The sequence below is a fragment of the Corvus moneduloides genome, chromosome 13 (genome assembly GCF_009650955.1).
Source record: "Corvus moneduloides isolate bCorMon1 chromosome 13, bCorMon1.pri, whole genome shotgun sequence".
NCBI classification, from domain to species: Eukaryota; Metazoa; Chordata; class Aves; order Passeriformes; family Corvidae; genus Corvus; species Corvus moneduloides.
The window spans coordinates 20,725,868-20,750,386 of NC_045488.1; the positions used below are offsets into that span (position 1 = coordinate 20,725,868).

Below are 24,519 nucleotides of genomic sequence, written 5' to 3' on the forward strand. Positions count from 1 at the left end.
CTTCTGAGAAAGGAAGGACAGACTGACGAGGAGTCCACAGTGCTGTGCTGTAGCTTGCACTTACAAGGTCAGACTCATTAACCCAAAACTCATCACCCTTCCAGAGGCAGCAGGACTACAAGGAAATTACCTGGAAATGGTGAATGTAGAGGAGAGAGGGTGGCCAGGGAGTGACTGAGTGTCACTCCCAAAGAACTTTGACGTGACTGGGAAGGCAGCGTGACACAAAGCCCATAGGAATTAAGCCGGTCTGGGCTCAGGATGTGGGGTGACAAGGTTCCCATTCCCAGGGCAGAGAAATTCACATCTGGCTGGCTTCTCCCCATGTTCATAGTCCTAGGAAGCGGGTTCCCATGGTGCCAGGAGTGACGGGGACCAAGACTTCAGCATGAGGGGGATGATGGACCAGTTAGAGAGGAGGCTGTGAGACTCTCACTCTGCTGCTGAAATTTCTCTATGCTGTAGCAGTGGCTATGGGCTGACCAAGGAAAAGCAAGGCCATCAGGGATGTCTCTCCCAGGTGGCAGCATGGAAGGGCACAAATAGGGGCATCAGGATGGCAGAGAGAAGCAGTTGTGGCCGAGTGCTCATGGATCCACGCTCTATGGAACCCAGGGCAGGGCTGAGCTGTGCCATAGGGTTGGAGGGACTAAGCAAGGCTGAGGGCTGCACCTCTACCTGCTGCTTTTCTTTTCTAACCACTGGGGAAGAAGGTGGTAGGAAAAAGCCAAACCAAACACACCTGGTGGATCAAGGAAGGATTTTCTCCCTCCACATCCTTTCCTTTGTGCAGAATGGGACAGAATCTAACACTGCAAAGGCAGGAAAACCTGCTACACCTTGTCCATCCAATGTGACCCAGAGCAACCCCTGCTCCAAAAAAGGACTGATCCTCTCCTTCCATGGATACAAGAAAGGTGATGCTTAGCATGGGACCTTTCTTTGTGCTCATCTCCCCAGCTGTCTGAAATCACACAGACTGTCCTTTTTCCTATTTTCTCAAGGGTCCAGCCAGGCATTTGGAAATACACCCTTGCAGGTTGAAAATCTATGAATGATTGTAAATGAGTATGTGCCAGCAGCTCCATGTCACGCGTATGCTGCACAATTATTATCTATGCAGCATAGGTAGCTAATAAAAATTATCATTAAATAAAGCCCAGAACTTTCCTATGGCTAAAGATAACACTTCTGGTTGATGCAGAATCTCTTCAAATACCTGGAGGTTGCTGCGTTCCCTGTAGACAGTTTCTCCAGGTTTGGACAGAGAATCCTCCTCCAAAGACCTCCTCAAAAAGTCCATTGTGCTCGTCCTCTGTCAGAGCCCTTCCCTGGCACCATCTGTGAATATTTGGGGAAGAACCAGAGGTGAGAGCTTGTTGTCAGAGCGCATGAAGAAGCCTGTCATTTTAGAAAGGGAGGAACTTAAGGGTGCAGAATGGGAAAGGGAAGGATAAATTGTGTGAGAGGAGTGAGAAAACATCTGCGACTCTGTGAGTCAGTGCTGGATTTGCAGGCAGAGGAAGAAAGCTTTGCTAATGAGGACTGAAGCCTTGTGCCCAGCTTGCTCAGGCTCCAGCAGCTGAACACGTTTCCCCCAGAGCTGGGAGCAGAGGGCACTGTCACTCTCTGAGCAGACTGACGGGAGAGCAGATGCTGTGAGAGGAAGCTGTCTCAGCAAGTGATGGGCACAACAACCATTCAGAGCTTGCAAGGGCAGAAAAAGAATATAACATAACCCCTGTGCATCTGGGAGGGACGATCAAACACCATAGCAGGCTCTTTCTCATCACATTGGAGCTAAACCTGTGCTCACTATCCGGGCTTCTCTCCACTGACGGGGTGAAGCACCAAATCATGGTATGAGCAGGGTGGGAAGGGAGCTCTGGGGGTCTCTGGTCCAGCCCCCCACTCTGAGCAGGACATCAATCAGCTGCTCAGCACCATGTCCCATCCACAGCCAACTGTCTCACAGAGTGGAGATTGCCCACCTCTTGGGTCCCTGTGGTACTGCTTGATTCGCTTCACAGGGCAAGTAATTTTCCTAGTATCTAATCAGAACTTTCCTCCTTGCCATTTGCATTTTCTCCTCTCATTCCATCAGTCTGCACCTCTGAGTCTGTGCCCTCCTGTGAGGTAGTGAAGAAAACAAGGTCTTTCCCTGAAGCCTAAAACCCAGTTTCTCTCATCCTCTTCTCCTATGTCAGGTGTTTGAGCTCCTTCAATCTTTCTAATGGCCTTCACTGGACTTGATCCACCATATTAGTGTCTTTCCTGTATTGGGGAATCTGAACAGACACAGTTCCAGGCTCAAAGCAGAAACCTACCTGTTCTGGACACGCTTCTTAGATAGTCTGGGCTCTGTTCCATCAGATCAATATGCCAGGAGACTGGGCTCATGGTAAAATAATGTGTAATTCATAGGCTGGGACTTGAATTCAGGTTTCCTGAAGGTGTGGGACCTGAAAGTCCTCTTTCTCCTTCCCGAGAAAGGGACGGGAGCAGGAGAATGCCAGCTTGGGTCCTCCCAGCCCAGCATCCTGCCTCCCACATTTGGGCAGCAGCCAGAGCAGAGCAAAGGGTGTGAGATCAGGGCACGCACACACTGAATATTCTTATGCAGCTCAAACATTTCTTGAACTGAAAGTACTATCTTCATCCTGCATAAACCTCAGGAGATTTTCTTTCCACAGATTTGTCCTGTGGATTTTATTAATCCCTGTTGATGGTGAACAGCCACAGCCATGTGTGGGAGTAGCCTAAAGCTAAGGGGAGGGAGGAAGCATCTCCCTTTCACTTATTTTACCTGCTAATTTGACTTGTTCTCCTTGTCCTTCTCAGCTGTGTATACCTCAGTCATGGGCACCTCAGTAGTTTCTTCCAGGCTGAAGAGTCCCAGTCCTCATAGGTACCCTTCATGCAGCAGCCAGTCTGGACCTTGGCTCATCCTTGCTGCCCTTCTCTGAGTTCTGCATTTGGGTATTTTGGGGGTCTGCTGTATTCTGTTTGAGATGAATTATTTCTAAGTGACATTAGCTCACACAGAGCACACTGCTGCCTATTGAAAATGAGTATTGTGGTTTCCCCCGTGGATCATGTTACATTTGTTTTATGCAATTTCATCTCCTATTTCACTGCCTGGTGAAGGTGAAGTCTTCAGTCAGCCCTCTGGGACCACCATTCTCCATATTTCCTAGGACCACATCCAAATGTCTTATGAGGTCCATCTCCTTTGCATTTGCCAAGATCAAGTATCCTCTCTGGTATCACAAATCCTGCACCTGACATGCCTGATAATGTGATCATCTGCCACTGTTGTGTCACCTGTATAGGTGATGCACACACTCTGTGTGTCCGTGCATACCCTGGTGCCAATCCCTATCCAAAGTCACCTTCCAAATCACAGTGTTTGCTGGGGAAAAGGAATCAGGAGTGTCCTGCACCAACTGATCCATCACCTGCCCTGCTGCTTGCTGCCACATCTGCTGCCTCTCCTGCCCAGGGAGGACCAGCTCAAATCATGTTGTATTTCCTGGAAAGGAGCAATTTGCCATCATTTCCCTGCTCCTGCCACAATCGCTGCTGTGCAGCCATGGGCAGGCAGCTAATCCACTCAGATGAATCTGCTCCATCCATCATTCCAGTGCTGGAGGGATGTGGTGCCACCACTGACACGTCTGCAGCTCATGATGCAACAGCTTGACAGGCAAGAGAAAGGTAGAACAAGAAAATAATCCAATTTTATTACTCATTATATTTTCATGTGGTATTAAATCACTGCTAGTAATTGTTTGTGACATGTATCCACCTTTTACATCCCTCTTTTTTGCTGTCTTTTTAAATGGAGACTGAATAAATACCATCACAGACTTTCTCGTTGGCATTCTGGGATAAAAAACAGGCTGCCAAGTCACGAGACCCCAATGTGAGGATGTGACTGCCATGACCACACTGAGTGGTGCAGCCAGCCAGGGTGGGAGCCTTGTGCCTGCAAGGAATCGGGGGATGTTGTAGCTGATCCTGAGAGATCACAGAATCATGGAATATCCTGAGCTGGAAGGTACCCACAAGGACCAATGAGTCCAACTTCTGGTTCTGCACAGGACAGCCCAACAATCCAACCCTGTGCCTGAGAGCATTGTCCAAACTCACCTGGAGCTCTGGCAGCCTTGGTGCCATGACCATTCCCTGGGGAGCCTGGGCAGTGCCCGACCATTCTCTGGGGGAAGAACCTTTTCCTCATATCCAACGTAAACCTGACACAACTTCATGCTGCACCGTCGGGTCCTGGCAGTGGTCACCAGAGACATCTTTGAGGTGTGAGAAATCCCCCGCGGTTGGGAGGTTAGTATAAGAAAAAGTTCACTTCTTCCTCAAAGGCTGGACTCGAGCCGGCAGCGACGGCGGCAGCAGGAGGAGGCCGGGCAGCGGGCCCGGGGAGGCCGGGCAGGGGCCGCTGCGTCACGATTGACAGCGGCATGTGCGGGGCGCCTATAAAGGGCGGCGCTGAGTGACAGGGCGGGCAGCGACGGCCGCGGGGCAGGGCAGCCGCACTCCGGCCATGGGCTCGACCCGCCGGGCCCTCGCGGGCCTCTACGGGCGGGGAACGAGCCACATCGACGGGGCGGAGGAGGCCGAGAGCGCGGCCTGGGCCTCGCGGCCGGACCGGCGGAGTTACCTGCTGGGCATCCGACCCCAGAACAGGTGAGCGCCGGCCCGTGGGAAGGCGCTGCTGTGGGTGTGTCCCGGGCTGGCCGCTGCCGTGGGTGCGGTGACAGCGGGCGCGGGGCTTGCGGGGGACAGGCGGGGGAGGCGGGCCGGGCCGGGCCGGGCCGGCCGCGGGTGCAGCGGGGAGGGCGGGCTGGCCCTCACCCAAGCCGTGAGGCTACCCCGGCCTCGGAGGGAGCGCGGGGCCGGCCGCCTGGAAGTGGTGTAGCCAATGGGCCTGGCCATCCCCGGGGAGCTCCTCCAGGGGCGAAAACCAAGCGATGGCTCGGGGTCTCCAGAGGAGCTGGTGTGCTGTAGACCAGTCCCTCGCCTCCCCAAAGAGAGCTTGGGGGTGTCACAGCTATTGCAGGGCAGGGCCTGTCAGCATCTCACATTGTGTTTGGCTGGGCGGGTGTGTGAAGTGGTGGCATCATAGAATAGAATCATGGAATATCCTCTCCACAAGGATCATCGAGACCAGCTCCTGGCCCTGCACAGGACACCCCAACAATCCCACGCTGTGCCTGAGCTGGTTGTCCAAACACTCCTGGAGCTCTGGCAGCCTTGGGGCAGGGACTACTGCCCTGTGGAGCCTGTTCTGGTGACCCACCACCTTCTGAGTGAAGAACCCTTTCTTAATATCCAATAATCTATCTTAACCCCCCTTGTACAGCTTAATGCTGGTCCCTCGGGTCTTGTCCCTGGTCACCAGAGACCAGAGATTGATCTGTGCTGCCTCTCCTCTTCCCCTCATGAGAAAGCTGCAGACCCCAGTGACGCCTCAGTCCAAGCTGTAATTGTGAAATCCTGACAAACACGAGTGTCTCCAGTTAAACTCAGGGAACAGCACTGACCTTCCTGCCTTCATTGTACTAAAGCTGTTCACCAGACAGAGCGAGGGGGCCCGCTGGGTTCTGTGCTCGGGTGCCTTATCTTATTGCCAAAAAGGCATTTCTACAATGTAGATAGGGGCTGAGCAGCAATGAGATCAGCATTCCTGGGTCAGGAATGGCCTCCAGCAGAGGGTCTGGGGTAGGAATAAGGCTTTGTTCGCAGGGAAAAGGTATGATAAACATGCTGTCAGCTGAGCCTGACTGAGGTTAGGAAACACAAAATTACAGGGTGACATGCCAGCAGCACCCAAGGTATCAGTGATTGTGTGAGGCATTCAAAAAAGCCTCAAAATTTCTTTGAATTCACTGGGAATGTTCTTCAGTCTATGAGCTCTCCAAATGAGCGTGCCTCTTCCCTGCTGATGGTTTATAAATAATCCATTTCCAGCGTGTCAAGCATTGATGCCTCAGGGAGTCAGACATTCATAAAAATAAGCGCAGGACCAAAAGAGATAAAAAAGTGCTGCTTGGAAGTCAGGTGTTAAAACTGGGGTAATGCCAAAGCGAAGTTGCCTAAATTCAGTTTCTTTGTGCTGGTATCATGTCATGCTGGGGTGTGAGCTAATTGCAGACTGGCTGCACACCATGACACCTTCAGCACCATCAAATGCCCATACAGCTTCCACAGCCCGCAGCCTCAGATCATACCATGGACAGGAAATCTCTTAACTGAGCCCAGTGACTCCATTCTGCAGGTTACAAGCTGAGAGAGGCTTTAATAAAGATGTTGAGATGTTTGGGTTGCCTACAGCTTAACTTTTCTTTCCCTTGACTATGCTCAAATTGCAGCTTTAATCAGTTTAACAGTAAAGGAGAGTTTGTCCATCCTGCAAGGAATACCTTCAGTGTTCCCAGCCGGATTCCCAAAGTTAGGTCTGCTGAGGAAGGCATGGAGCAATGTAGAGCCCATGCAGGCAGTGCACCTGGTGTCTTTTGGCTGCACCACCACTTGAGGCTGTGGCTCAGGCGCGGTAAATCCGGCCCATGGCTGCAGAGCTCTGAGCCCTGAACCTCTCGAACTTGTCAGTCTAATGCTGCCATGGCTGCACCCCAATTTCCATCCGTGGGAGCCCAGTGCTGGCAAAGGGACTCTGTGCTGCCCCACTTAAATCAGCAGCACATTCAATTTCCACAAATTCTCCGGTCATTTTTCCAACCGCTTATATACATGATCGTCAAAGCCTGGGGAAGGGCAATTTCATTTTGCCTCGTAACTCTGCTGTCTGCCCCTTCTGTTGTAAGAAGCAGTGACTAAATAATTGCTAAATGGCAAAATTGACCTTTCCTTGAATTCATGGCAACTTCCAGGTTCCCTAGTGAGTTAGGGAGGAGGCATATAAAAGTCTGGTTCCATGCAGAGCCCTACAAGTGCTGAAGGCTTGAGCCAGGATTTTTGGAAACTGTTGTCTAAGATGCAGGGCAAGGGCTTGAATGAAGTGGGGCTTTTTATGTTGTAATTAAATAATGTATCATAACAATTCTGGAAGGCAAGTGAGTGGAATAGCAAGGAGACTTTCAGAAAACAATTATGAGTGTAATTAAATCCAGGAACATCTGGAGAGCTTGCCTAGGAGAACTTGAAAAGCACGATGAGCAACATGCAGAACAGCAGATAACACTGAGCAGCTCTCTTTAACACAGAATGGATTTGGATTTGCTGGGTTTGAAGCTAACAAAGGCAATGGGACAAGTGATGCAGAACAGGATTGCTGTGGGAGGCTGCTCTGGTGGTTAGAAAACAAAAATGGATATTCCAATCCGAAGAAAATGTGGTGGTTTTCTCAGGTTTCTCTCTTTCTGTCTTTATATGTCTATATAGAATATGTTTAACCAAAATATTTGCCTGTTCTCTTCACCACTTCTTAAAGCAATAGAAAGTGTAGTAACATGGTAGAGATACATGAAGACATGGAAAAATCTTCAAGAAAAGAAACTGAGGTTGGAAATCCCTGCTTCTGGGGTGACTTATGAACACATTCTGCTCTGGGGTTCCAGCACAGCAATGGAGCTGTTGGAACAAGTCCAGAGGAGGCACCAAGATTGTCAGAGGGATGGAGCACCTCTGCTGTTAGGAAAGGCTGGAACTGTTCATCCTGGAGAAGCTTTTGGGTAACCTAATTGTGGCCTTCCAGTACCTGAAGGCAGCCTAAAAGAAGGATGGAGAGAGGCTCTTTACAAGGGCCTGGAGTGACAGGACAAGAGGGAGCGGCTTCAAACTGCCAGAGGGCAGGGATAGTTGGGCTATTAGGATGAAATTCTTCCCTGTGAGGGTGGTGAGGCCCTGGCACAGGTTGTCCAGAGAAGCTGTGGTTGCCCCATGCCTGGAAGAGTTCCAGGCCAGGTTGGATGGGGTTTGGAGCAACCTGGGCTAGTGGAAGGTGTCTCTGCCCGTGGCAGAGGGATGGAACGAGATGAGCTTTAAGGTCCCTTCCAACCCAAACCATTCTGTGATTCTATGTTAAGGGCAGTTTGGATGGTCTTACTTGGTCTCCCTAATCCTGTCAAAGGAAAGGGTTGTCATGTAAATTGAAGGATATGAATTGGGTAACCAGAACATGATTTTTTTGGGTTTTAACTTGTAGAATTTTCCAGAGGTGGTGCTAAGGGGGCCAAAAGAATAGAGATGTTGAAAATGGCCATAGAGAGAACATCATCCTTTTATTAAACAGAGCATTCAGGGTATTTACTTTTTGTGCCCTCAGGAACTAGTCTTTTGGAAGGATTTTCCCTATGAGCAAACAGCTCAGTGTCTTTCCTTTGCTGGTCTTTTAGCCTACCTGATACTGGACAGTGTGAGGAACAGCTTTTGGCCACAGTGACTTGCCTTCTGCTCTGGCTGCTGACTGGATTTTTTTTTTATTTTGGAGTAGCTGTTTTGTTGTGTTTTTTTTTTTTAAACAAACCTCTTATGTCTCAAAGCACTTGCCTATAATTATTTCACAAAGTGAGAGGAGGAGCTCTCAGTCCTGTCCAGGGTCTGCCTTAGCTGCATTCATGGGCCACAGCTCTCAAGACATCTTTTTAGGTGTCCTTTTTGTAAGAACTAGTGAGTCTGGAGAGTGTATTGTGCAGAGAGATGCAATTTTATATAAAATCTTCATCTGAGTGCTAGGCAAACCTCTCTGCTGGAAGTGATCAGCACCTCTTACCTCATGCAGGTGTCTGCTCCTAAGTCTTGTTAGAGCATTGCTTCCTTGCTCAAATATCTTTCTACTGTCACGGCTGCATCATATGCAGATATTTATAGAGTGTAGTGACATTGCCTCTGATCTTTTCTTGGATGACTGCTCGGGGTGGCAGTTGAGCTCAGGAGAGGGCCTTGCCACTTGTCTCTTCTGGCTGGAAGCCATTCCCGATGTTGTCCCTCTTGCTTTGCACATAATATCAAATGAAGGAGAAAGATCTGTTGCTATAATCAAGTGTGCTGGAAACTCAGGAGCACCTGGTTCCTGAAAAGCAGGTTTAGTTCAGACGAGTTCCCTGTTTAGCAGCTGGGCATCTGTAATGTCTGACAGTGATGCCTGAGATGGCCAACTAAAAACAGAGACTAGACAAGGGTAAGGGAACAAAGGTAGGTATTTATTTGAAGGGCCTTCAAGGTACACCCCGGGGAGTCAAGAGGCAACTCCCAAGATGGACCCCAGGTCACGAGTTCTTCACACTTTTATAAGTTTGGTCCATTTGCATATCAGGATCAATTCTTCAATTACAACCCCAGTTAATGATGTAACTACCCCAAGTTTGCCCTCCTCTTCAGAGGCCTTAGTTTACATATTTTGGAGCCTGGGACAATCTAGGTGTGCTTGGAGAGCAAACCTAGAGTGTCTTGTTATGTCTGCCTGGCATAAGAGAACAGTAGCTAACAGGCCACAAGAAACTTCAGAGTTACACACTAGGCAGTACAGGATTTGAAAAATATAAAAGTTAAAACCTAAGGCATCAATGGGACTTTGCTTTTGGCGAGGAGTGGTGTAACCCCCTGGTCAGATTCCAGCTAAGGCACCTGAGAGCACTCAGTCAGTTTGATTTGTGGGATGGAAGTGTCCCAAACTCTGGAAGGAGGGACAGCCAGTACCCACTGGAAAGGCAAAGTTAAAGGCGTCAATGACTCATCTCCACACCCTGTGACCTGTAGGACAGAGGTGTCTGTTTCCCATTGCTATAACTACCTGCACAGTGTGGTGTCTGGTTTGAGTGGGGCTTCTTGGCAGTTGTGCACTCTGAATAACAATCCCCAACAATTCCAAAGGGAGATTTTTCAGTTCCCTTTCCATAGCCTCCTGTCCATATGTCCATTTCCCCTAGAAGGCCAAGCAGAGCTGAGTGTGTAGGCTGATGAGCCAATGCCCTTCAGGGCCACTGTTAAAATACAGAGTATATCACATGTGAGAACTGTGCTTGTCTCTGGAAACCTCATAAAAAGAGATGTTTCCCAGGCCAGAGATACCATTGCGTGGAGGGGAGAGTGTGGTCATCTCCAAACAAGGCACCTCTCATGCCACAGCAGAGGCAGTTTCCAGGAGATGGAATTAAAGCCTGCTCTACCCTTGCTCTCTTCCGATGAGGGGAAGAAGGTCTTGAGTGAATGAAGTTGTTATCTCTCACTGACTCAGTCTCACACTTCACAGCATTGCCTGGTCCCAAGAAGAGGAAGATGGAAGGGCTGTTACAGGCAATTTTATTTTCTTTTTTTTTGGTTTTCTATGTGTAGTGAGCTGCCAGGAGGATGTCACCTTTCTTGGGCATCTCATTGTCCAATATTTACTTTGCTTTTTTTTGCCATTTCTCACTCCTTGATGTCTTTCTAAGTTTAACTCGGGCCATAGAGGCAGCAATAATTCCAAGTTAAAATACACAAATCTGAGCCATCTTCAGAGCATTACAGAGGCTGATACAGGAATGTGTAACTTAATTGATTGTTTTCCACCTTCTCTGTTAATGAAATCTAGCCCTGAATTGTTATACCCAAGTCCATGTTTTTCTCAGCAAATAGTAAATTACCTGCAGAAAAAATTGCAATATTTCTGCATCTCTGACACCGATTCGGTCTGTGACCTTGACAAGCAAAGACTCAATACATCTGTTTTCCAGTCAGTGAAATAATAATGTGTCTTGTACAGCAACATAACACTCGGAGCTGCTTTATCACGGGCCTGCTGATAGCTCCTGCCATGGTGTATGAACACCAGCACACTCGTTCTGTGTGTGCAGGGAGTGCTTGATAAGGAGTGGGACACGTGGCAGGAAAGCAGCCGTGAGCACAACCATGCGTACGTGAAAGCCTCAGTATTGGCTTTTAGATGTTGAAAAGGGTTCACTGCTGACAGCTGAGGCGGGTTTCGGAGTGGCTTGTATTTGTCTCAAGCAGTATTAACCTTGGAGGCAGACAAGTTCATAGGAAACCTTATACTTGGAAGTCTGCATGTCCAAAACATGCCCAATAATGTGACGGATCAGAGAGCCAGTGAGGAGGAGTGTCTGTAGGGAATTGCCAGTCCCTCTGTCCAGCTCCTGGGATGGACAGGCTGCCCGGCTCTCCGGGCAGTGCTGATTCCCTCAAAACATAACTTGGAATTGTCTGGTTTGCTGTCATAGACATATTTTGCTGTTTTTATCCTTCACTGGACAGCTTGTGTAGGTCAATTTTCATGCTGTGGAAGAGTACTGAGGAATATTGATCACTGCTGCAGCTCAAGCAGCTCGAGTCCAGGTGCTTGTCTATATGAGGATGGAGCCACTGTTAAGCCTATTTTAGGGTCTCCTGAGCTCTTGTTCACTTCCATGTGAGGAATGAACTGGAATGAGAAAGATTTCTTTATCTCAGGGTAAAGAAATACCAAAAGAGAGTAATTTCATGGAGTGATTGCAGGAGAGGATTGGAAAAGGTGCCAGACTGAAAATCTATGTTTTTCAAGCAGTTAACTTTTCAGTGCCAGTGGGGTGATGTACCAGCCCAGACCATCAACTTGAGTGGTTAAAAAAAGTGAGTGGTGTTGACAGTTCTGCATCCTGCCCTTGCAAGACTGAAATTCAGCAAGTGCATGAAAAACGGGGAAGGCTGTCTTCACTTCCAAAGAAAATTATGAGTAGTTGAAGGGCTAAAACCTTTAAGAGGATGATAAACAGCCAAAGGAGTTTGAAAGCACATGATAAAATGAAATTTAATGAAGAACTGAGACTGGTAGAGGGGATGTGGTAGAAACGTATAATGCTATGGTCCAGCACTTAAGAACAGTTCTGTATTTTCAGAAATAGCTTATAAAATGCTGAGCTTCTCTTCATGAATGGGAAGGAGGCTTCATCCCATGGGTGCTGGACATGCCTGGGGCAGACCTTTTTGAAGTCCACTTTTCCAATAGAAGGAAAAGTTATACTTGAGCCCTTGATTCACTACTTTAGACGTGTTCCTCAGGATAACACGAGCATTTGCCTTTATCCAGTAACTGTAATGGCCCTGAGCTTGCTCGAGGGAGACACATCCATTGCTGATGCTGCATTTCATTAGCAGAGCCTTGTGCTGTGTGTGCTAGTAAGTCCCTGAGGAGCCTGGGGCACAGACAGCCCGGTCCCAGGAGAGTCAGACCAGGCACGCTGGAGCATCTGGTGCCCTGCTCAGGAGTCCCCTGTTTCCAGCAGGGTAGATTGGGTTCTGATGTAGCTGTGCTGTCGCAGCTCTACATGGATATGCTGGAACGTAACTGAAGTGAAGCGCCAGCTGCCTGCAGGCGGGGTTGTGCTGGCTGTAGCCTCCACAATTTGATCGTGCTCTCTGGGGCTTAAATCTCTAGTCTGAAAAGCAAATTTAGCATATTGAGGTTAAACTTCAGTTAATACATGATGGTCTTTTTCTTCTGATAATATCAAGGCTCCTCAAGAGACCCTCAGTTCAGTGTTCAGCACTGTCTCAGGATGTGCAGTGAATAAAGCCCGTGTTGTCTTAATACTGGGGATTAAAAAAAAAGCGTTGTCAGTGCTTACTGTTTGATCACATCCATGAGCACAAGGGGTTCATGGCACAGGCAACCTTTGTTCTGCCTCTTGCTATTTTCTTTACATCCAAGCCAAGACACATCCCTATTTGTCTTATGCAAGAAATCATGATTAAAACCACACTACTGCCTACACTAGCATTCTAGCCAGCAAGGATTTTGGGAACTTCCCTCAAGAAGGTCTTTAGTATTCCTGGAGGGTAAAAAGATGCTTTTCCCTTGCAGTGATAAGAAAAATGTTTTGAGACAAGTTAAACCTGTGAGTTGTGCTTCCAGACAGAGAGCTGCCTGGGGTAAGCCCAGAGCACAGGGATACAGCTGCCCCTGGGATCAGCCCAAGGGATAGAACCACCCCAGGGATACAGCTGCCACTTGGGGTGGTTGTGCTTGGGAGGAGTGTGGGGAGGAGGAACCTGGATCCCCAGGAGGCCAGGACAGGGTGAGAGCAGCACGAGGTGCAGTTTGAGCTCTGGAAGCTCTGAGGGTGTCTGACAGTGTTGAGGACAAGGTGAGGTGCTGGTCAGTAAGGCAGATAATGCAAAGCTGTGCCAGAAAGGGCATGGAGCTCACAGGGATGTTGCAGGAGGACACAGCTCAAAGGACACAGCTTCTCTCTCTGGCTTCTCCCATGGACCAGCACAGCATATGAAAGATGGATCAGGTGAGTGAGTGATCCTCAGCCTTTTACTGTGAGCATTTGATTTTCCCATCTGGATCCCACCCAGCCTGCGTATCCTTTGGCTGCATGACCAGCAGTTGGCGCTGGGAACGGACCAGGATCGTGTGGCGGGGGGTGAAGAGGGTGAAGCTGCTGCCAAAAGGCCAGGTGCCACCCATGTTCGTTGGGTTAAAGCTGCTCCTGAGCAACAGTCCTAAACTTCTGCTGTCTTTGCTTTCCTGAAGGAGAAGAGTCAGTGAGCCCTTCAGGTTTTTCTTCTTGATGGAAATTTTTTGTGGGAAGTGTCAGGACTTCAAGCTGAACTACTTTTTTCATTATTATTCACGTGGAGGTTCTGCCTCCACAGGTGGAATGTACAGTTGGCAGGAGCAGTTTTCAGAATCTCTCTGTGGTCATTTTTAGAGCAAGAGTTGGAGTCTTGCTGGCTTCCACATCGCTGGGACTCACATGTTTGGGGTAGGAGACCTGAAGAGGTGCACCTTCAGGTGGACTTCCATGTGGTTCTTTCTGCTGTCTTCTGTAGCACCATTCTAGAGCACTGAAGTTTGGTGGTTCACTGGTCTTCAGAACAGAGGCTGAGAAGGTTTGATCTGTCAGCATCTCTGGATGTGGTAGTCTGGCTTGGGGCATCCCAGAGGGGGTGCCTACGCTGCAGTCACTTCCAAGGCTATATGGTGAGGTTGTTGCATAGGCATAACATGCACCTCAGTGCACTTAAACCACTGAGCTTACATGCTGCTGACTAGCTTGTCCCTGTTAGTTGTAGACTTTTGATTGCCACGTGGGTGAGCTCAAGGCTTGAGGAACTGTTCCTGACTGCAGGTCAATGCACAGAGGTTGTTTCCTACAGCCTGCAAGGGGCTGCTGCCACAGTCCAGCAGTGTGGCCCTTTGGCTAGGGCATGAGTCCCTGAAGACACTCCTTTGGGAGAGCTGGTGACCACTGGTAAGTAGCTCATCCAGATGTCTTGTGCAGGACTTGTGTGTTTGATTTCATTCCCTGAATTGGTTAATGCTACTACATGTTCCTGCAAAGAAAGCAAAACCTGTAGATTCTTGTAAAGTCTACTTCTGTTATTTTATTTTGATGTTTTGCCAGACCTTAGTGATTTGGTTGGAAGGCAATGTGTAGTGATCAGAGAGTTTTCAGCTTCTCCCAGGGGCTGTCCTTGGAAACACAGAGGGCACCCAGCTCAGGCCACCTGCTTGCCAGCAGAGAATTGGGATGGTCTCGTCCATACTCCCGCCTGCGTTTAACCAGACGTCTCCCGTGGTGGAGTTACCTGCTTTGAGCACAATGCTGCGGATGGTGCATGGAAGGCTCAAGGTGCTGCTTCTTGGAAACCTACTTGTATAAATGTCCTGACACTGATTGTGTGCGGTTAATGACCATTTCAGTTTTACAGCCTTCGATTTCAATTCACGGTGTGGCTTGCTCGTCCTGGCAGGCAGCCTAAGGCAGCTGTACCTTCTTTTAATAGGAACTCTGACCTCTGCAAAACGGCTCATCATTAATATGTCTCTGTAACGGTTTGTTTATTTCAGCTCCTTTCCATGCTTTTCTCTCTAATGGTTTTTATGCTGTTTTTTGCTTAGCTTATCAAGCAGCAGATTCTCTCCCTCCAGTTTAGGAAGGTAAAACTACATTGCATTAAACTGCTCTGACCAAACACTTTCCTGAATCTGTCTGCACACAATTAACCTGTAATGCTTTGGTACTAATTAATTAATCAGTCGAGAGCCCTGAAGTGCTCTAACAGCCTCATTTTGCATGATTTGATCTGTAATACTTGCTTGAACTGCAGAAAGAAAAGTGAATGTTCATCATAATTCCTGTATTAAGGTGCAAGAAATATTCCTCTTTCTTGGCCAAAGGATGGGTGTTCAGCTACTTCTTTATATTAAAGCGAGACTTCCATACAGAGACATTAAAAATTGGATGTGACTGCCCTGAGACATCCAGAGAAAAAATTTTCTTCCCCCCTGCCATGGTTGTGAGGATCCTCTTTCACTTGGACTCTGCCCCAAAATGACTTGTACAGCTGTACTTTGCCTTTGGCAAAAGAACACATTTGGAAATCAGTTGGCATTTCTGGTTTGCTGGAGTGGCAGGTGGAAGAATGACTGTGGAGGGAAAGGCCTCTCCGGAACACCTCTATAGCTCTGGGATTTCTAACCAAAAAGTCAGAAAAAGAAAATCATGACAAGGAGAATATACTTCTCAAATCTCCTTTTCCAGCAGGCTTTTGTATGGAAATCCCTCTTTAATTGAAAAGGCTACTGAATTGCTGGGGGTCTCTTCTAGGCTCCAGGGCTTTTTCTGCCCCAAAGATGCAGCTCCAGGAAGGCCCAGAGAAAAAGTGGGTAGTGCTTTATGTCCAGTTCCTTGAATACTCTGAATTACTGGTTTAGAAAGCAATTTGAATTGGACAAGCCTCCTTGCAGCTGGAGTGAGTCAGCTGAGAGCCCCACAGTGCCAGAGCCTTCAAATCCTGCTGTGACCAACACAATAGTTTCTTTGAAAGACTCAGTAGGCCTTCCAGGCTTCCTGCCAAGTGTCATTAGGCAAGTCTCTGATTCATCTGCCAAGCCTGTGGAACCCCCAGCTTCTGACCACAGCTGCTGTCCAAAGCCATTCAGTAGCCTTTGGTATATGTATTTCACCTGGTTGTGGGATTTGCACTGAGTGGACCAGACTTATTCCTGGTGCTGCCTGCTGGTGCTGGTGGCGTGGTGCTGGGATTAAACTGGGTCCCGAGTGTCACTATGTGTGTGTGCATCACTTGATTATAGGATCCTGATCCGGTTTCCCTCCTGCTGGGATATGAAATGTTGGTTGATGCTTGGGAAATTCCTTTATGTGGATCTGAAAGGCATTTACTGGTATGAGGTGGGGGATCTGTATTGAAGGGAGCATCAAAACCCTACCAGTAACCGCCTTGTACTGGATTGTCTGCCTTGCTCCATGGAAATGGGCATTTTTTTCCTGGGATTGGAGTTTGGAAAGGTTGCTCTGATTTGAAACAGCTTTTGACTCCCACAGCCCTTTCCTGGCCCCACAGTTGAGTGAAGAGTTGCTTGCCAGGGCCAGTGTCCTAGTAACCATTGATTTCCACAGAAAAGAGTCTGAGCTGTGGAATCTGGTTTTTTTACCCCATCCCACACATGTGTTTGGATACAGACCATGTTTTTAACCCTCATCCAGTAGATGAATCCTGAGCTTCCCCTGTCCTGACCCTCATCCAGCACAGGGTGCCTGGGAGCTGGGTGAGGTTCCTGTTGCATCCCAGGGGGTTGTTACTCAGGGATTCATCTCCCTGCATCTCTTACAAACCCATTCTAGCAAGAAGCCAGAGGGAAAATAATGACACTGCCGCCTCCAGGTAAGTTTTCAGGGTGGATGGAACAGGCAGTCACTGTGGCTGGAGCTCTCCTGACACCTTCAGCCATGCATGCTTAGTCCCTGTCAGTGCACCTACCCTTGCTGGGTCATGCTAAATGTGGAGTTTTTTGGTTTGCCCTGAACCAGTTTGCTTCCTTAGCAGGTAGAGCATTAGTGGCAGCAGCACCAGCATCCTGCCTGCAAGCTGAGGCTGCTTGTGAGGCTGGGGTCCTCCTCATGGAACCCCCACCATATACTCTGAGCCCTTCTGCTCGTGGTGGAGCTTTGTCAGGAGTGGTTTGGGCATTTGTTCCATCCCTTGCATGTTTCTGGAAGCTGATCACTTGTTTAAGGAATGTCTTTCACTGCTGAAAATTATATAAATGAGCTGCCAGCTACCAGTTCTCTTGCAATATTTGCTGTTTCTCCCAATGTCCTTGCACTTGAGACCTTGGGGTCCCCTCTCCTATTGTAAATGTGTAGTGTTTTAATTGCAGAGGGAAAAATGAAATAAGAAGCTCTTCCCTTCCAAGAGCCTCAGCATTATCTGAAGGAAAACCCAATTTGGAATTAAATTTTTTCCCTTTATTTAAGAAAGCCCAGATTTTCTGGGACCTTTCTCAGTGATGCTGCAGCAGGGTTGGCAGTGCTGGATGAACATGGTGATTTATTGCACTCATTTGACAGTGCTGAAATACCTGGAGAATCCATGGTCCACTTTTGAGCATTATAGATTGCACTGTTAGGACAGTGCTGGCTTTTTGGGTGTCCCAGCATGAACTTTGAGGTCAGAGCCTGAACTTCTGGAGTAGGGAGTGTGAGTGCTTACCTTCATCAGTGAGGAGCTAAACAGGGAATTCCCAGCTAGCTCCTGAGCTCAGAAAGCTTCTAGCCAGACTCAGGTCTTCCTCAGTGAGCTGTCCCATGGCTGGCAGCTTTTCTTCATTCTAAGAGGGCTGCTGCATTCAGGAGACATGTTCGATTCCCACTTGACCTGAAATGACACAAATTCTTCACAAATAAAGAAAAATCCCAGTGAACAGAAGAACTCTTGAAACATTTATGGTTCAGAACTGGGAATTGACTTTGTTAGATGGGGCTCTAAGTTTGCTGGCTGGCCAAAGAGATGTTTTGGTATAATCCAGAGCTAAAATGGGTCTTCATTAATCCAGTGGGTCAACATTCATTGCCCTGATAGCCATAGGGGCTAAGACAAAGGGAATGGCTCCTGAATGACACTTTAAATTGACAGTCATCTTGGGAGGGAGAAATCAGTCAAATGCCCTGTCACTGGACTGGACTTGTGAGCAAGTGTAGGGATGATGGGAGGGAAGAGGGCATGGACAACAACAACACAGGCTGCTGAGATGAGACACGAGGTGGACCCTTTGGTTTTTCTGGTGCTTTTATCTCTAAGAAATGCTTCTTGAATCTTCCAGGAGCACCTTCTGCGCAATCATTTCTCAGCTGACGGAGGAAACACAGCCACTATTTGAAACCACTATCAAATCCCGTGCTGTGTCCGAGGACTCTGATGCTAAATTCACGTGCATAGTGACAGGTAACAGTGTCTTCAGTGAATAACGTGGTCCTGCCTCACCTGCTGGACTTATGCCAGTTAAACTGTCCAGCAAGTGATAACAAGGACAACAAGCCCACTGTTGTCAGAATGCCAAGTAGAGGTTCAACAATTGCATGATGATTTTAGCTTTAATTTAAGGGAGGGGGGAAACACCTGAGAGTGTAAAGACATAAAGGCATAAGCTAACATCTCAAACAAGGCAAATGAAAGACCTGAAAGTGGGATATGCTGGTTGCTGCTTGGACCAGCTACGTTTTATTGTCCTAATCTCTGCTTCTCTAATCCTGGACTCCATAACTCAGGAATGTGCAGTCTTGAAGAGGCTGTCATGGTGGAACCAACTCTGTCTTTGCTGGCTGTAGATGGTTAGAGCACAGCTACATTTGTATCAGTGATAAACTTCTGTGTCTGTCAACATCTGAAATAAAAGCTGGTCACTGCCTAATGAGCTAAAATCTCCCCTTGGGAAGGACGGTGTTAGGTCAAGAAGAAGAGGAGGAGGAAGAGGCCAAAAGAGAGGGCTGGTGCTAAGGCATTGTGGTGATGTGGCATGGCAGCACATTGGTATAGAGGCAAGTAGCTCCTTTGCTGATGAGATTTTGTTCTTTAGGTATGGAGACTAAAATCTCTTCTCTCAATGTACTTGTTAACAACTCCATGATCCTTCCTGACCTCACTAGTATTAATTACTTCCAACAGGTTACTCAGTGAGAGACATGAAACAAGTTTGTAAGTTTTGGAAGGAGGAGAGTATATCCAGTGAGCCTCTTAGGCACAAGGGCCAAAGCTTTCCTAAGGAAATCTTTGGTTTGCTATTAGAAACAGGCTGGAAACGAAGCACAGCCTCAGTCCTTCCGAGAGCTGCCAGCTATGAATTCTTGGATTTTCTCTTCTGGATTCCCTTGTTCTGAAGGCTGACCACCTGAACTTGCAGGGGTACAATTGATGTATTGATTTTATTGAGGCTTAACTTCAGCACACCCCTTCTTGCTGCTTCTAGGGCCAAAGGGGGCTGCTGGGAGGTGCCTCCAAACCACTCTATTTGGGGAGTCATTAGAAGGGCTCTTCCCAGTTTAAGTTTTTTGAAAGCAAAAGCTTGACATGTTGTGCAGTACCATGGAGCGCACCATTCTGCAAGTGTCAGAGGTGAGAAAATGTTTAGGTATTTTGGGAAATCCAGAGCAACAGTCCTGGCTTCTTTCACTGGCTTAAGTCTTCACCAGTTGCAGAAGGTTGATGGTTCCTTCTAACAAATTCCCTCTCTTGCTGGTGTGCTGCACCAGGCAGAAAACTTGACCTGATACTGGCCTCATTTTCTGCTCAAGTGAAGGAAATTGTCAATGAGTCTCTTTCAGCATGTGTCACAGTATTTTTGTGCTTGGTAACTAGGTTGGGGGACGTCTCTATGCACTTAGAAACTTCCATGGAATTGTTTTTAAAATCAGCCTTGGTCTGCCTTTGCCAGATGGGCATCTCCCACATGTGGTCCTATGGACTGCTTTAGGAGCTCAGGATCTCTTTGGGAGAGAGGAGCAGGAGGTGGAAAGCATACTCTGACTGCAGAGTCTGGGTGGTAGTTCAGTTATCTCACCCTGCCATGATGTTTGTGTTCAACTGGGAGGCATTGCTGGGGGCAAGGAAACGGCAGTGACATCCCTGGCCAGTGACCAGAGTGGAACCAGTTCAGTCCCAGCACTGTGGCTGGAGTCCAGGGACACTTGGGTGGAGGCAAAGGGCAGACAGTCACCTGCTCCTGTTTTGACGGTCAAGCCACAAATATGGATACATGACCTACAATAGCATCTTACTTTTTTTTTTTGGCTACTTCTTGTCCAGTAATGAGAGTTACAGGCTAGTCCCACATCTGGGAATACTTGGACTAGGGCTTGCTGGGCCTGTCCTAGGAACACAGAAAGATGCAAGCGTTTGAAGAACCAATCTCCAGAATGTGCTGAGTGGTGCAGGCAGGGAAAAAGCAGGTCAGGCAGAGGCAGATTCCTGTGTGTGGAGGCACAAACCTTCCTTTCCTCCTGATGCCTAGTTCAGCCTGCTACTGGTGTCCCTTCTATGTCTGATTTGACTTTTTTGGGTCAAATCCTGCATCAGTTATTAGATGTTTTCTTTTTTCAGACAAAATTAGTTTCATCCTTTGTTCTCTAAGAGATGTGAAAAAGGGAACAAGAACATCTCCATTTACTGTGCAGCTTCATCCCACATCTCTGCACCAAGTGCTTTCCTTCGTGGGCCTGTCTGGACTTCAGGATCTCAAGGGTCATCACAGCTCATTCCCAGTGAGTGGATATTGGGCTTCTCTCTTCAGAGTTGCCCTTTGTGGAGGTGCTGCCACAAGGATTTTCCAGCTTTTTAGTCACTTCTGTATAGCATTGGCTGGGAAGGAGAGATGTCAGCTGATGAAATAGGGGGAGTTGGATGAAGGGGCCTAGGTCTCTGGCTGCTTGTTAGGGAATGAGTCCAGCCAGGACAGGTGATGGCTGCATCTAGCCAAGACCACTGTATGTCAGCACCAGCCCACTGTTGTACAGCTGCCTCTTCAGTGCTGTTTCAGCCCTCCTTAGCCACGTTCAACCCCTCTGATCTGGCTTCCCAAATCATCAGCTCAAGAGCTTGATCCCATCCCTGCCTCCATGGTTTTATTGCAGAGTACAGTGTGCAAAGAGGAAGGAGTTGGGGTAGGGTGAGTAGACAGTCACATGCTTAGTGGATGCAGTTTTTAATAAGGTTAAAGGAGTTTAACTTGCTGCATTGGTGGTGACCCTCTGAGCAAAGTGTTTGAAGGATGAGACTGAGGTGCTTGGATGAAGAATGTCTGGAGACATGCAAGGGCTGTGAGAGGGGTTTGGGGATGGGGTAGTGACTACAAGAGCAGAGAGTAGGCTGCTGGGAGATGAGGAGATTTGGCTTTGGGGCCAAGGACAAAGGAAGGATGGTGGATGAGCGCTGCTCACAGTGGCATGGGGAGCTGCTGCTCTTAATATCTGTCCCTCCTGTCAGTATTGCTAGAAGCTTCCTTGTCCTTGTGTGCTGGAGGGGTTTAAATCCATGAAGCCAGGAAGGGTAAGATCTTGCCATGAATTGTATTCCTAAGACTCTTGAAGCCCCTACTCCATGTAGCTTGTGTAGAGCAGAAACTGTGGAGATTGTTTAATGGTTCTAAATTCTTACCACCTTCCCAAGTTTCAGAAGACTAACTCCCTCTCCTTCCCTGCCCCCAAAAAAATAAAAAAAGAAGAAAGTGACTTGAAATAGTTTCTCTGGGTGATTTTGGATAGGTATATTGAGAACTATTTTAGGTGCAGTCACCAAGCTTTGAAGACTTCTCAGATTTTAACACTTTTCAGAAAAAATGATCTAAACCTGGCAATCTCCATGAAAAAAAAAATCCTTGCTCTGAAAAGTCTTCAGGATCCTGTGGTGGCTGGCCATCACACTGGAGAAATGCTGCTGGAAGACACACTTCCCAAAAAGCTTTTGCTGGGCCCGAAGATAAGGAGTGGATGCCTTCCCTCCTCCCAGGAGCGCCCGGCACCACTCTGTCTGCAGCTGCGGCGCTCTGGCTGGGGGCTGCAGGGGCCCAGCTGCCAGCAAATCCCTCTTGGCACCAGCTGCACGGGGGGGCTGCAGCAGTGGAAGGTTTGGAAGGACATGTGGCTGCTCAGGGTGTCTCCTGCTACGGGTGGCCAGCCGGTGCCTGCAGCATGGCAATGCCCTCGGTTCCACTTCATCCCACTGGACAAGCTGCGGATGCTGTGCCTGCAGGGGATGTGCTGGGAGTGATGCCTGACCCCTCTTTCCCCCCCTCAGCAGCCCAAAGATGGATGTCAGCAGCATCAGCACCAGCTCCCCTCCCCATGCCGGGGAGACTTGTCCCTGCACAGGCGTCTTTCCATCCCCTGCTTGGCTCTAATTACAGTCCCTGGGGAGGGGTGGATGGTGTTTGGACAGGCAGCTAGGGCCACTGTCCCTGTGTGGGAGGTGGGAAGCCTTTCAGCATCCACCTGCCTGCAGACTTCCAGCCAGCACTTGCCTGCAGCTCCCTTTGGCTGCAGGCTGGAGCATGCAGTGGGAGCTGGTCCTGGCATTGGGCTTGCGTGGCGGTAGCTGCTCAGAGGGAGCAGGCAGCCTCAAGGACAGAAGTGCTACAGGTCAAAGGGAGTTTAAGCATAGCAGGAAGGCACTGCACAGCTATGGAAATTGCAGCTCTTTCCGGCAGATGTCAGCTGGGAATGGAAATCAGCTGTGGAGGCCACGGGGGGACATCGCAGGGTTTCTCGGAAACTGTCCGCTGACAGTTCCCTGAATGAAGGGCTGTGATTGCTGTTTCTTAGGGTGTCAGGAAAATCCACCTGCCAGCTCCCTGCAGGATGGACCATGGGGGCCTCCTGAAGGTCTTGCTTGCAGAACAGCCCTTGGGAAGGGTTGGATTGCTCTGGGCACAGTGTGAGCTGTGTATGGAAATTGTTGTGTTCGTCATCCCTGGAGCAGAAAGAATTCACCACAGGCTCATTCAGCCCAGGGTCCTGCTTCCAAGTACAAGCGATAGTTAATATTTTATGAAAAATATAAGCAGCAGCATCAATCCCTGATGATCCCGTCACTGGGATGCTCTCAGGGCGTTCTCCAGTTCCCAGTTTAGGGCTCATTTTGTTCAGCCACAACTACCTGAGGGCTTTGCATGTCTCTAGGAACCTGTTTGGGAGGTCAGAACAACAGCAAGGAACAGGCCGTGGCAAGAGTGGGGCAGAGGGGGAGGACAGAAAGCCTTGCAGGAAGGGTGTTGGGAGAAAGTCATGGCTTGGCTTCCTACAGAAGAGGAGAAACGAGACACTACCCAACAGAAAGCCAAAGCTGCTGATGGCAGCAGTGGGAGGGGATTGAAGCAGCAAAGCATGTGGGAGATGTACGGAGAGCGAGGGTGGAGAGGGGGGATGCTGGGGCAGTGTAGAGCAAGAGACCTTAGAGGGGGAGGAAGAATAGAGTAAAATCCAGTCTGTGAGGTGTCTGCTGTGGGGATGGATGCTGCTCATAGAGGAGAACAGGAAAGAAAAGCTTCTGAGACTTACCTTCCCAGGTCTGTCTGGTCTCAGTGGACTAAATCCCTTGAGGAGCCAGAGGACACTGAGGAGCCACCACAAGCAAGGGGTGAGCAGGGGAGCCAAAGCAGTACAGGAGATTTGGCATATGCTGCTTTTGTGGGCAAAGGCATGTTGGATTGGCCAAAACCTGGGTGAATTCATGCTGATGAGTCTGCTTCTGGACTCTCAGTCCGGCTCTAGGACCTTCATGAGAGCAGGCGTAAGCTGGGCTCAGGCATTGCTATGGGCTGACAACACCTTTGGCTGGTGCAAGGAGGACATTTGAGGTCCTGGTTAGCCTTCAAACCTGTGGCTTGGTAGCTGGGGTCCAGAGTGCACCTTTTCCCTGCGTTCTCATTACTCCAGAGTCATTGGGTTGGGACACTTTGGATATTCCTGGAAAGCCCTCATCAGCCCCATGTCTGGGATGTCCATGGGAGCTGACCCTTGCTACATTCTGGGGTGCTGTGGGTGATCCTTGGGGTCAGGTAGAGTTGAGGAGCATGCCAGACTGCTTCCTTCGGCCACACAGAAAGCCTGCAGGGACATTTGCAGCAGATAAGCTTCAGGTGTCTGCACTGGGGCTTCAAACAGCTGCTGAGCATATCGACTACAGCCAAGGCATGATGTGATCATTGAAACTTTCATCCCATGCCCTGGGGGTCAGCTTGGCTGGGCAGTGAGCCCTGAGTGAAGTGCAGGAACCCCTGCTGGCTGCATGAAAACTGCTCTTAATCCGAGCTAGAGCTGCTGTCAGTGGGCAGTGTAGGCTGTGGCTAGCGCTGGTCCATGGGGGACCTACATGCTGATCCAACACCTCTGCCAGTGGTGGGGTACATGGCTGCATGCCCAGCTTCCCAGCCAGCCAGTCACACACATCATGATGTCATTCTACTGAAAAGGCAGGTGACATCTGTTGTCAAGTGACATTTGTAGGACACTGAGCTGACTGTGATGCAATCAAGGTTGTTTCTGTTCAATGGAAAGTTTCAGATCAGCTTACAGGCTGTGACACTGTGTGAAATGCTGAGAGCTCCGTGGAGGGGTGAGTGCCCGTTCTCCAACCATAGCCTTGGCCTCATCAAAACATCTCTCTTCACATAAAAGTGACGGCATGCTCACCTTCTCCCAGCCAGTGTTACAGGAGACGAGCGTGTGATCCACTCCTCTCTGTTCAGGAATGAAGTGCTGGGAT

At 48.8% G+C, this 24,519-nt stretch overlaps 1 protein-coding gene across 3 annotated transcripts in view; it reads left to right on the top strand.

Annotated features, from left to right (window-relative positions):
- Positions 1 to 4,454: 4,454 nt before the first annotated feature.
- The window catches only part of ALPK3 (alpha kinase 3), a 33,321-nt gene continuing 13,256 nt past the window's right edge, over positions 4,455 to 24,519 (top strand). Inside the window, exons 1-3 of one of the 3 annotated variants that reach the window (XM_032122875.1) lie at positions 4,562 to 4,704; positions 14,864 to 14,902; positions 18,089 to 18,210. In XM_032122875.1, the coding sequence (XP_031978766.1) occupies positions 4,562 to 4,704; positions 14,864 to 14,902; positions 18,089 to 18,210 (304 nt within the window). Of the gene's footprint in view, positions 4,705 to 7,987; positions 14,595 to 14,863; positions 14,903 to 18,088; positions 18,211 to 24,519 lie in introns of those variants that run through there. The other 2 variants (XM_032122876.1, XM_032122877.1) reach the window with 2 other exon arrangements.